The 13,400-nt window shown below is 32.8% G+C and overlaps 1 protein-coding gene across 1 annotated transcript; it reads left to right on the forward strand.

Moving 5' to 3' along the window:
- Positions 1-8,430: 8,430 nt before the first annotated feature.
- LOC116006784 (probable galacturonosyltransferase 4) lies at positions 8,431-12,874 on the forward strand. The gene is made up of 9 exons (XM_031247272.1): positions 8,431-8,879; positions 8,977-9,011; positions 9,113-9,154; positions 9,296-9,422; positions 9,533-9,747; positions 10,124-10,371; positions 10,547-10,904; positions 11,126-11,701; positions 12,296-12,874. The coding sequence occupies exons 1-9, from the start codon at positions 8,777-8,779 to the stop codon at positions 12,581-12,583; spliced, it is 1,992 nt and encodes a 663-aa protein (XP_031103132.1). The 5' UTR covers positions 8,431-8,776; the 3' UTR covers positions 12,584-12,874.
- The last annotated feature ends 526 nt before the right edge of the window (positions 12,875-13,400 follow it).

The following is a 13,400-nucleotide window of genomic DNA, read 5'->3' on the forward strand; positions in this document are numbered from 1 at the left end:
TATATATATATATATATATATATATATATATATATATATATATATATATATATATATATATATATATATATATATATATATATATATATATCCTTGTAATGTACTGATCGAATGTTGGAATGAAAATTTCTACCATTACACTATTACACTTTTTCTCTTTTCCTTTCCTACTCGATCTCTCTTGTTTGATATACTATAATCCGTTTCACTGGGGAGTGCTACGGGCTAAAAGGGAATCGAGATTTGAGAGTTTTTAGAATTTCAATTATTTGTTAATTTTGTTCAAAAGTGTCAATTAATCATTTCCAAGTTTTCAGTGTTCAGAAGAGTCTAGAAAATCAAAACCAACGAAATCATTTTCCATGACATTGTTGTTTTGGGGGAATATGACTTCCGCCAACATTTGGTCATTTTTCGGACTGGGAACCTTTGCAAAAACTATCTGCTTCAGTGGTTCCAAAAACCAGTGAGAAGTGCTCTCTAGTTTCCAACGTTTTTTTTAATAAATAATATTATTTGATTTAAAAAATAATGCAATTTTTAATATTATTATATTTTAAACAAAATAATTAATTATATAAAATATTTAATTATACAATTGTACATACTCATTTATTATTACAATCAAAGCTAATATTTACTTTAAATTTTAAATACTCTGTATTAATATAAATAAATTGAGAGTGAATCCTAAGTATAAATTAAACTACTTCTATGGTATTTTATGATGTTATACATCACACGTTTATATTATTATAGACTTTTCTATTAAATATATGTCGTGATTATATAAGGTCAAAATAATAATTTTACTTTCACTTTTAACTTTCTATAAAAAATTTACATTTTGATAATATGATGACTCCTATCTTCTTTTTTTTTTTTTGAGTACTACTGACTCTTGTTACACCACTCCCATCATCCATGTGGGAGTGTTAACCGGGACACCGGATCCCACTAGACCACAAGGTCTTTGGCATGACTCCTATCTTATTCTAACTTATTATAAGTTTAACTTTTGTTGATACTTTGAAGTCTATTTGTAAAAGTATAATATTTTTAAAAGTAGAGATTAACTTTTGCTATCTTATAATATACATGATTATTTTCAATGGTAATCATCAAGAATTGTTAATCAATTAATCATGGTTGCCTGCTGATTGATTTTTTTAATATTAATTTAATACAGTAAAAGACAAATTGCGATTAGCATATTTTGTAAATTTAATCCTTTTTATTCCCATACTGAAGCTACTGCAATAATGGATCGTATTTTGGATAGGAATTCATATATTATGAAATTGACATATTATACATAAATGGACAAAAATATCCTCACGAATTACACATTTCGACATGTTTTAGCGGAGGGGTGATTGTCGTGATCAATTTTGACACGAAAATAATAGTCATTGATGAAAATTAATAGTAATTAAACATGTGGACAAAAAATATCATTTTGCTAATATTCGTAGGGCAAATTTAATATTTTCTCTAAATTAAATTACAACATGCACGTAATTTTGCACACATGTGAATTATCTTATGGGAGACAAAAAGTAGACATAATTTTTTAACATCAAAGGCAAAACAAATTTATAAAAATCTATATATATACGTACTTTCATGGATTCTATCTTTGTCAAATGTCTATCATACCCTCAAGGACTATGTTCTTGTTTTGTTTTTTAATATCATGTGAATTAATAGTCCGTAATTATTAGATATTATAATCATGCTATAAATTTTTAAAGTATTCTTTGCTCAAATTGCTCAAAAGGTTGAATCCCTAACCCCAAGGGCCCCCACGTTCTGATTCGACAAAGCATTTGAGAGGATATAAACCATGGTAGCTCAACTGAACACATAGCCCCTCACTTTGAGAGGTTGGCCCCACATTGCCATATTAAAGGAAGCAAATTCTAATACAAATTATATGTAACGTGGTTGAACGCAGCCAACGGAATCTACTGTCACGTATTTAATAGATGTACATATGTATGAACTATAAAAATAAAAATAAAAATAAAAAAAGAGAGAGAATTATTTCTGTTATAATAAATATATGAATTAACATAATTTTGAATTTTTGATCTGTAAAGTGATATTTTTCGCACTCCTTTCATCAATTGAGGTAAGACACAAAGTATATTCACTAGAAATGATTTGACGACTAACAAAATTGAGCTAAATATAGATCTCACGTTGATTTAACCACCAACATTACAAATATTGAAGATAGTATTGGAAAGTATTTAAGTCATTTCAAATCTATAGTGTTACAATATTATAATATCAAGTCAAATATACATCAATAAGCAATGATAGTGAATTTTAAGCACACAACAAAACCATTGTCAATTATAAAATTAAAAATAGATAAATTCTCCCAAGTGAAAATGATGACTATGTAAATAAAAAACAATAATATTTTTACAAATCAAATGATAGGTCAACTTTATTATTTATAAAGAGTTAATTTTATGAATGGTATATCGATTATTGACATTTATCCATTTTTAGTATCCATGACTTTGAGCAAATATCAATTTTGGTTCCACGACTATTAGCAAAATGACAATTTTTGTCCACATGTTTAATTTCTACCAATTTTGGTTCCACGACTATTGTTTTAGTACCAATTTTCATTCATGACTATTGTTTTAGTGCCAAAATTCATCGCGACGGTTACCTATTCGTTTAAAACGTGCAAAAATCATAAATTATTAAGGGTATGTTTATCATTTTCAACTTAATATCCCAATTTTAACTTGAATAAATGGATTTAAGTCCTAAGATCGATCAAAATTCGCAGTTTTTCTCTTCATTTTACCTTAATTTGAAGAGGAGAACTGTGAATTGTGATCGATCTTAGGGCTTAAATCTCTTTATTAATGCTCAAATTGGGATATTGAGTTGAAAATGACGAAAATACCTTTAAAATTTTTAGATTTCAGCACGTTTTAAACAGATGGGTGATCGGTGCAATGAATTTTAGCACTAAAACAGTAATCGTGGGACCAAAATTGGTACTGAAATAGTAGTCGTACGTGGGACTAAAATTGGTAGAAATTAAACATGTAGACCAAAATTGTCATTTTGCTAATAGTCGTGGGACCAAAATTGGTATTTGCTCCATGACTTTCAATTGGACCATAATGGTCTCTTGACTATTTACCTTTACCAATTTTCATTGACTTTTAATTTGACCATAAATAGTTCATTGGCTATATTGATCTAGTTCCAATTTTGATTACATAGTTAAATATCAATTTAGTAAACATTAAATTTAAGGGTAATAATGTAACATTTTGGTTATTCACATTCCTATTAATGATGAACCTAATGTATTAAGTTTATGAGCCAAATTTGCCCATCTCAACAACAAGCTAATTTTTACATTATTACCTTAAATTTAATGTTTATTGAAGGGATATTTAACTAGAGGACCACATTTTGAACAAAATTAATAGAAAATAAACTATTTATGATCAAATTGAAAGTTAGTGATAAAAATTAATAAAAGTCAATAGTGAATGGAGTATTTATAGTCTAATTGAAAGCCAGAGATAAAAATTGTTAAATGTCAATAATCAAAGAATCATTCCTAAAATTAACTCTTTTTTTTTCTTTTTTTTTTCTTTGGTAAATCCATCGGATCTTTCTCCTCCCGTTTAACTCTATTTATAAACATCACAATTATTTTTTATTTATAATAGTCATTTTTTAAAAATACTCATGATTCTTTACAAAATAGTGCGTTCTATATTTATAATGTCCCCACCGTCGGAGAGTTGCACCACACTACATGGTAGTTGGTAATAATCCTTAAATATAATTAAAGCTGATAATCCTAACTAGAATCTAATTAAAGTTGATAATCTTTAATCCTTAATTAAATTTTTATTTTGCCAAATAATTGGAGGTTTAAAATTATTATGTTAAGAAAAACTAAATCAAGAGATCAATAACATAAAACGAAAACAAAGAGTTTGCATGGTTCGGCCGAGAGCTTACGTCTAGCCGTCTAGGGAGGGGTTGAGATTTTTATTTCCCTAAATTTTCATTTAAATTAGCTTGCCACATTCATTTCATTACATTTCCAAGGTAAAAAGAGGAACAACGCTTCTTAATTTCTTTTACATAACTTGATTACATCACCATTTGATGAGGAGTATATATGAAATTTAGTCTATTATTTTGTTGGAGTTTGTTTATTCCTGATTGTCTATGGTGTAGTGCAAGTTTTGCCAAATAATTGAAGGAAATATAATTAAAGTGGATCATCTTTAACCCTCCATTATATTTTTATTTTAACTATGCCATTATTTTCTTTGGACCTACCACAAAAATTAGTTTATTTGTTCACTTTAGTATTGTCTTGTAATAGTAGAAAATGTGAAGACTAAGATTCAATATATTTTGGTAACGTACATTTAACAATAATTATTTCTTCAACGGCAATAATTTATTGTCACTTTTCATTAATGTACATGCAGTACTGCAGTGCATCCCATTAGATCACACTACATCTTTTCAAAATCAAAATCTACAAATCACAATTAATTAGAGAGTATTAATTATTATTATTATTATTATTATTATTATTATTATTATTATTATAGCTTTATTACTACCCCAAATACTTGGTGTTCAAGAAGCATAGTTGTAGCTCTTCCAAATGGGAAAGTTATAGATATGGACAAATACTACATTGTAATAGAATCAGTAGTACTAAAAAGTAGCTTTATTACTACAGTCAAAATTAACATTTATTTTAAAATTTAAATACTCCGTATTATATTGATAAATTGAGAGTGAATACCAAGTATAAATTAAACTACTTCTATGGTATTTTACGATGTTATACATCACGCGTTTATATTATTATAATTTTTTCTATTAAATATATTCCGTGATTAAATGCCAAGCACCTTGTGCTCAAATGGCATGTAGTGGCCTCCCTCAAATGAAAGGTCATGAGTTCGAGCCTCAGTGGAAGAGATATCGAAATTGAAAGGTCATGAGTTCGAGCATCAGTGGAAGAGATATCGAAATTGATCTTTGTGCTTCAATAGGGGGAAATTGAAAGCCTCAGTGGAAGAGATATCGAAATTGATCTTTGTGCTTCAATAGGTTGAGACATCATCTTATTCTAGCTGATATCGAAATTGATCTTTGTGCTTCAATAGGGGGAAATTGAGATATCGAAATTGATCTTTGTGCTTCAATAGGGGGAAATTGAAAGGTCAAAATTGATCTTTGTGCTTCAATAGGGGGAAATTGAAAGGTCATGAGTTCGAGCCTCAGTGGAAGAGATATCGAAATTGATCTTTGTGCTTCAATAGGGGGAAATTGAGATATCGAAATTGATCTTTGTGCTTCAATAGGGGGAAATTGAAAGGTCAAAATTGATCTTTGTGCTTCAATAGGGGGAAATTGAAAGGTCATGAGTTCGAGCCTCAGTGGAAGAGATATCGAAATTGATCTTTGTGCTTCAATAGGGGGAAATTGAGATATCGAAATTGATCTTTGTGCTTCAATAGGGGGAAATTGAAAGGTCAAAATTGATCTTTGTGCTTCAATAGGGGGAAATTGAAAGGTCATGAGTTCGAGCCTCAGTGGAAGAGATATCGAAATTGATCTTTGTGCTTCAATAGGTTGAGACATCATCTTATTCTAGCTTATTACAGTAGTACGTGTTCGTGAACAAGCTTGTTTGTAGCTTATTACAGTAGTACGTGTTCGTGAACAAGCTTGTTTGTGTTCGTTTAGTAATGTTCGCGAACAAACATATATATATATATATATATATATATATTTGTTCGTGAACATATATATATATATATATATATATATATATTTGTTCGTGAACATATATTGTTTCTTGTTTACGAACAAATTGTGTTCATGAACATGTGCAGTTGTTTGGTTATTAAGTGTTCATGAACATGTTTGCGAACACGTTCGTGAACGTGTTCGCGAACGCTTAACAAACGAACACGAACAAAATTTTCAAAAACCTTAACAAACGAACACGAACACTCCAAAATCCTGTGAACGTGTTCGCGAACGCTTAACAAACGAACACAAACAAAATTTTCAAAAACCTTAACAAACGAACACGAACACTCCAAAATCCTTAACAAACGAACACGAACAGCCTCCGTTCGTTTATGTTCGGTTCGTTAACAGCTCTAAGAATCAGTAGTACTAAAAAGTAGCTTTATTACTACAGTCAAAACTAACATATTTTTTAAATTTTAAATACTCCGTATTATATTGATAAATTGAGAGTGAATCCCAAGTATAAATTAAACTACTTCTATGGTATTTTACGATGTTATACATCACGCGTTTATATTATTATAAATTTTTCTATTAAATATATTCCGTGATTAAACAAAGTCAAAATGATAATTTTACTTTTACTACAAAATTTTCATGAAAAATTTACATTTTGATTATATGATGACTCATCTTATTCTAGCTTATTATAAATTTTAATTTTTGTTGGTACTTTGAAGTTTTATTTGTAAAAGTAGATTAACTTTTGCTATCTTGTAATATACAAGATTATTTATGATGTTATTATGATATTGGATACTTTGTCACGTCATCATTGACATATCATACATTTGTCATATCATGCATTTTCGGCATTTCATAACAATAATACAGGTTATTTGTCAAAAGCGATTGATATATATGGTGAAGCTTATGTGTTGTTATAGAGCAAAAGTGCAATACTCACTGATGTAGCAAATACAGACACTATGAACTACAAGATACAAACTAAAGGTCGGCGTGGGTTCGGGTCCGTTAGCCTCGTCAGCTAGTTGATTTAGAGTGTTGGGCTCGGGGTACGAGACAGTGGGTTAGAGGTCTCCGAGCTCAACTATAGCTTCCAGAAATAGCCAAAAGATCCCCCTCCTCGCAATAAATGTGGTATTTATAGTCGAGTCTGGGGAATAGATTCATGCCTTCCGGCATGTCAAGCATGTGAAAAGCATGCATAGGTTGAGGTCGGGGTGGAAGGAGAACTGCACACGTGTTCATAGATGCTCCTATAAATATGGGACGTGGTCATAGGGATCTAAGTCTCAAGACCGGTCCCGGGCTGAATAGGCAGATAAAGGAATCCGCCCAAGAGTTAAGGACGTAGGCTCGGCATGTAAGACGCTCGGGAAAGGTCTAAATGCGGTCGACAGTGATCGATTTAACCAAGACACGCGCTAAGGGCTCGATACCGACCACCGTACAAATACGAGCTCTAAGGAATAACCTCAATCACTCACAATTAAGAAAATATATAAAATTTGAAGGATTTATACGTAATTTTAAACTATGCTCCTCTTTAATTATTCTCTCATAATAATAATTAAATAAAATGTCATCTTTTTCCCTCCAAACTTTTCTCTCATAAGGTGACTTTTCTTCATTGGGTGTCAATGAATTAGTTGACACCACTACTAATTGCAAAATAAATTAAATGTAGCTACTAATAAGATGATGCCATCTTAGGAGGTGGAATTTTTAACAAAAATATATAGGCCCTGTTTGGTAAATGGCTGTTGGCTGATTGGGTTGGCTGTTTGAGTTAGAAGGTATGATTTGTTGATAATATTAACTGATTGTAGAAAGTTGTTTGATAAATTAGCTATTAGTTGATAGCTGTTTGGTATAATTTCTTTTCTCAAAAAGCTAATTGAAATGGCTGTTTTGAGTAGCCTTTTGAATTTTAGCATTTTGGAGTTACAAAAAACTTATTAACCAAACAACTAATAGTGGTCAAATAAGCCAAAATTGACTGATAGGCTGATTATTTACCAAACAGGGCCCTAATGGATTTGTAGCATTGCTCATCTAACAATTTTGATAAATTAATCACTTTAAAAGTAATTGAAGGAGAAGTATAATGTGTTTTAATTCAAATGTCAAAAGTGTATTTTCTCAAAATATACCAATAGCATGCTAACAACATTATATTATACAAGATATGGTAAAAATTGTATAAAAGAAATAATATACCTAACTTTTTTTTTATTAATACATTGTGGTTTAGTGACATCAAGTTGTACTCTCATATGATATTATGGATTCCTTTTGTGTTTCAATAGATTGACAATGTCCCCCTAGGCCAGCTCTCCTGTCTCCCGGAGCGAACGTGGGTAGATCCCGGAGCGTTAAACGGACGGAGAGAAAGAACTTGTAAATTTACCAAAAAAAAAATAGATTGACAATGTAGTTATAAACACATACTTCAGTAATTAATTTTTAAAAATATCAAACTTTTATTGAATGAAAACAAAAAGATGACTTGTAAGAACTCTGAATCGTCCACATATATATTTTTAATTTTTTATTAATGTTGTTGTCGCTGGCGAGCCATGTTGCCTGTGATTGCGCTCCCTCCATATACATATAATCCATCCTTCTCCAGTACTATACTATCATTGCATCTTCCAGCCCCACATCTTTACACCATTTTACACATCTTCGCTATCATTATATTCTTAATTTCATTATAATACAGCTTGCCGACACACCCCTCTTTCTCTCTCTCTCTCTCTTCTCTCTCCCTTTATCTTAAGAAACAGGTTTTCCGGCGGGTGGGGCCACCCATTTTCCTGGTGGTTTTTGAGCTAGCTAGCTGCCTTCATTTTCCATGAATCTTCAGTACTTGGGTTGGAACTGACTACTAGTCTGAAGGGTCGAAGGAGATCGGAGAAAAGGTTAAAGCTTTAAGCTTTAGTGGTTGAAGGGAAGGAGAAAGATGAGGCTAAGGAAGCCGGTGCTGTTCTTGCTTCTGGTCACGGTTCTTTCCCCAATCGTCCTCTATACTCACACTCTCGCCACTTATTTCGCTTCCTCTTCTTGTATGCACCAGCTCTTCCTTCTTTTTCCAAGTCAATTCTGTTGATTGTTAATGCTCGAGGAATAATAATGTGCTTTTCTTTTTTTCTCGTTTTGCAGCTAGAAATGAATTCGATGAAGAAGTCTCCACTTTTGTAAGTCTGGACCTGCTTGATAACTTTCTCGATTTACAAAAATTGATTTTTTTTTTTGGGTCCATTTAGATTTCTTGGATTTTGATTTTGGAATTTTGCAGACATTGGGTGGTGAAATCAGACCATTAAATGTGCTGCCTCAGGTATCGCTATCTTTAATTTTCTTTATTTGGGGAAATATGCAGTTTTTGACTCTTTATTTCTTTCTATTTTCTTGATTGCCTTTGTTTATGTTCCTTGTTTTACCATTCCAATTGATTTTTTATTTTTTTTTGGGTTAACAGGAGTCTGATACTATTCTGAAAGAACCATTAGGTATTGTGTATTCAGAAAATTCAAGCCTATCTCTTTTGAATGGCTCAGATGGTAAAAGCAATGAAAATGCGCGTAAAGCCAGACAGCTTGCTGAAGGTTCTTGCTTATTATATCTGTGACTATGTGTATATTTAGAAACTATGTGTTGACTTCCATATTTGTTATTTCATTTGAGTATTTATTATATGCTTCCTATGTACCACCAGATTTCCTAGAAAATGAAACAGCCAACGCATCTACCCGGGGATCTGAAAAAGGAAATGTTGAGAATCCCATACGGCAGGTAACTCTTGAGGGGCATGTAACACGTCAGGAGAATGAAGTTTTAGTAAAACCTGAATCAAATGGGGCCACTGGAAGTACTAGTAGAGCTAATGCAAGGGAAATCAAGCACGCATCTGACAGTTCCATCTTGAATGTGGTAAGTGTTACTGATTTATTCACCCTTTTGATTTGCTCGTCATTTATTTCTGTTAAGAGTCCCACATTGAAAATATAATAGAGAACATATAGGTTTATAAGACCATGAGTTTGACTAGCTAATTTATTGGATTCAATCTTTTTAGTATGGTTTTTCCCATGTGCATTATAACCCAGTTGAGTGAGAAGGATTTTTTGGGTGAATATTTGCTATGGTATGGATATGATATGGGTTATGTTTATGCGTGGACCTGCAAATCTCTTTGTCACTTGTTATGAACCCCCATAATTTTTAATCAGCAAGGATCCTCTCACAATACTTAGCCAAGATGCACCAACAAATATACAATTTGTCTCATTTTGTGCATACTTATCAGCCCTCTGGTGGTAGAGCTGCTTCCCGAGGGCGGCCTGTTAGGAACAACCCTAAGAGTCAGAATGATCAAGTGGTTCCACCAGACACTCTTATTCACCAGCTTAAAGATCAGCTTATCAGGGGTAGAGTTTACCTTTCACTCTCAGCAACAAGAAACAATGCCCACTTCATAAGAGAACTCCGCTTGCGTATGAAGGAAGTTCAAAGAGCACTTGGTGATGCTACAAAGGATTCTGACCTATCAAGGAAGTAAGTGTTCTCCTAGTATGTATATGTTTTTTTTTAAGCATCTTTCTATCTACCCACTTCTCCCTTGTTTTTATCATAGAAACCTCTCAATCAAATGTTCTAACATGAAGGGTCTATTTTATTTACTTTTTAATCTTTATGTGCACAATTAACAAAAAAAGTCCTTTCGTTGTAGTGCCTATGAGAAGTTGAAAGCAATGGAGCAAACATTGACCAAGGGGAAGCAAATACAAGATGATTGTGCTGCTTATGTGAAGAAGCTTCGTGCTATGCTTCACTCTACAGAAGAGCAGCTTCGAGTCCACAAGAAACAGACATTATTTTTGACCCAGTTAACTGCTAAAACACTTCCTAAGGGTCTTCATTGTCTTCCTTTGCGTCTTACAACAGAATATTTCATGTTAAATCCTTCTCAACAGCATTTCCCGAATCAAGAGAAATTAGAAGATCCCAATCTCTACCACTATGCAATCTTCTCGGATAACATATTAGCAGCAGCCGTTGTTGTAAACTCTACTGTGATCCATTTGAAGGTACTAAAATACATATGCTGATTGCTGATTCATTGGCCTAAAAATCTATATGTATGTTGACAATGCAAGAAGGCAGAGTAGTTTTAATTGTGTATCTTTGTGTTTGTGTGTGCATGTATCAATATGTCGTAGACGCATTCATATTTTCCCTATATGCTCCAGTTTGCAATGTCTCTATCCCTCTATTCTATATTTAATGACTCCTTTAAACCTCTGAGCAGGATTCTTCAAGCCATGTTTTCCACATAGTCACTGACAAGCTCAATTTTGCTGCAATGCGGATGTGGTTTTTGGCAAACCCCCCAAAAAATGCTACAATAGATGTTCAGAATGTGGAGGATTTCACGTGGCTAAATTCGAGCTATAGTCCAGTTCTCAAACAATTGAGTTCTCCTTCCATGATTGATTATTACTTCAAGGCCCGTCGTGCAAATTCTGATCCAAACATGAAGTTCAGGAATCCCAAGTATCTCTCAATCATGAACCATCTTCGTTTTTACATGCCAGAGATCTTCCCGAAGCTGAACAAGGTTCTCTTTTTGGACGATGATGTGGTGGTTCAAAAGGATCTTACTCCCCTTTGGTCTGTTAATCTGAAAGGTAAAGTCATCGGTGTGGTGGAGACATGTGGAGAAAGCTTCCATCGGTTTGATCGCTATCTCAACTTCTCAAATCCTTTGATTTCCAAAAAATTTAACCCTCGTGCTTGTGGCTGGGCATTTGGAATGAATATCTTTGATCTAAATCAATGGAGGAGGCAGAACATTACCGAGGTGTATCATACTTGGCAGAACCTGGTAAGAAAAAAGTCTTTTATGCTCAAGAGTTATAAATTTTACATTTGGATTTTGATTTTAATTCACACTGACACTGCAGATGGTAATGTCTTGCATGCAATATTGTTTCGCGTTATGCCAAACAATTTCTTCAAGTCTAATATCTAGAACAGATATCAATCCCACAGAAGATTAATTTATTCAAATGAGTAATTTATTAAAAGGAGTAATGTCTATTGAAATTTTATGTTAACTATTATAAAATAATATTAGAAACTCTAGATTCTAGAATGTTAACTACTCTCTATTTGAATAGGCTGACTTTTAAACAGGAAAAGAAAGGTCTCAAGGGTGACCTATATCGAATATTTTATAGTCTTCATAATCTTGCTTCTTGGAAGGATGCTGCATTCCCGTATCATTTTTGTTTAGTATCAGTGCCATGTGCTAATCTATGTGCTTTTTTTTTTTTTTTTTTGGATACATAAATAAATAAAATTGAGTGGCCTTTGTCATGATCATGTCAATTGGTGCAATGTTTTCCGACCCTTCTTTATATTCCTTGAAATTATTTCTGCTTCAGGTTTGAAAATAATATAATAATTCTAATTGCAGAATCACGATAGACAGCTATGGAAATTGGGCACTCTTCCACCGGGTTTGATTACCTTTTGGAATTACACCTATGCCCTTGATCGATCCTGGCATGTCCTTGGCCTCGGCTACAATCCAGGTGTAAGTCAGAAGGATATTGCACAGGCAGCAGTGATACACTACAACGGTAACTTGAAACCTTGGCTCGAGATAAGCATCCCAAAGTTCCGAAACTACTGGTCAAAGTTTATTGATTATGACCAAATGTATCTGCGAGAGTGCAACATCAATTCGTTAAGCGACAGCTGATGGTTTTTTCCCCTTCCTCTCGCTCTTTTTTACAAGTCACTATTTTTTTTAGGTATATATATCAAGAATTAGAGTTAGCATGGTGGTTTGATTTGTTGTGCCTGACATCTCTAGATTTCTCAGTTATGCCCGAGGGCAGATGTATCTGTAAATGATTAAGCATACTCTTATCAATTTTGTATCTCCATTTTTTGTTATCCCGACATATTAACACACATGTCTCAAATAACTGAGACCATTTGCATCCATTGTTTATGCTCAATCTTTATAACTATTCCTTGGTGTTGAGAACATGTTTTCTTGGCTATTAGTGCATCATATCTTCACCGCGAAACCGTATTTTTACTGTCTTTGCTGCTGCTATTCATAGTGGTTTGGTTCAGGCTTGTATTGCATGCCAAAAGACACCAAGCAAGCCATATGACTGCAAAATTTATCAGGTTACACTCCTGATGAAAAAGTTTATTTGTATTTAATGAAATTTACAAATATATGGTTGTCTGTTGTGGTGTACCAAAATTGTATGCTTAGCTGTTATTGATAATGATGTGGGGTGTATTGGTGTGAGACATCATGCTTCCCTCACATGTCTGTACAAGAATCCAGCTGTGAGTATGGTGTGGAGTATTAAATGTTTTTATGTTTAGTTGTGGCCATTCTTCAGGTTTCAACTTACTTTACTGCCATTACTCTACATTTTATTTTGTTAGCTGCACTGCTCTATCCATATTCAGTGCAATACAGCTGGACAATATTTTTAGTCTACTCCAAATGTTGGCTTCAAGAAATGAGGTTTTTTTTTTTTTTTTTTTTTTTT

The sequence above is a fragment of the Ipomoea triloba genome, chromosome 15 (assembly GCF_003576645.1).
Source record: "Ipomoea triloba cultivar NCNSP0323 chromosome 15, ASM357664v1".
NCBI classification, from domain to species: Eukaryota; Viridiplantae; Streptophyta; class Magnoliopsida; order Solanales; family Convolvulaceae; genus Ipomoea; species Ipomoea triloba.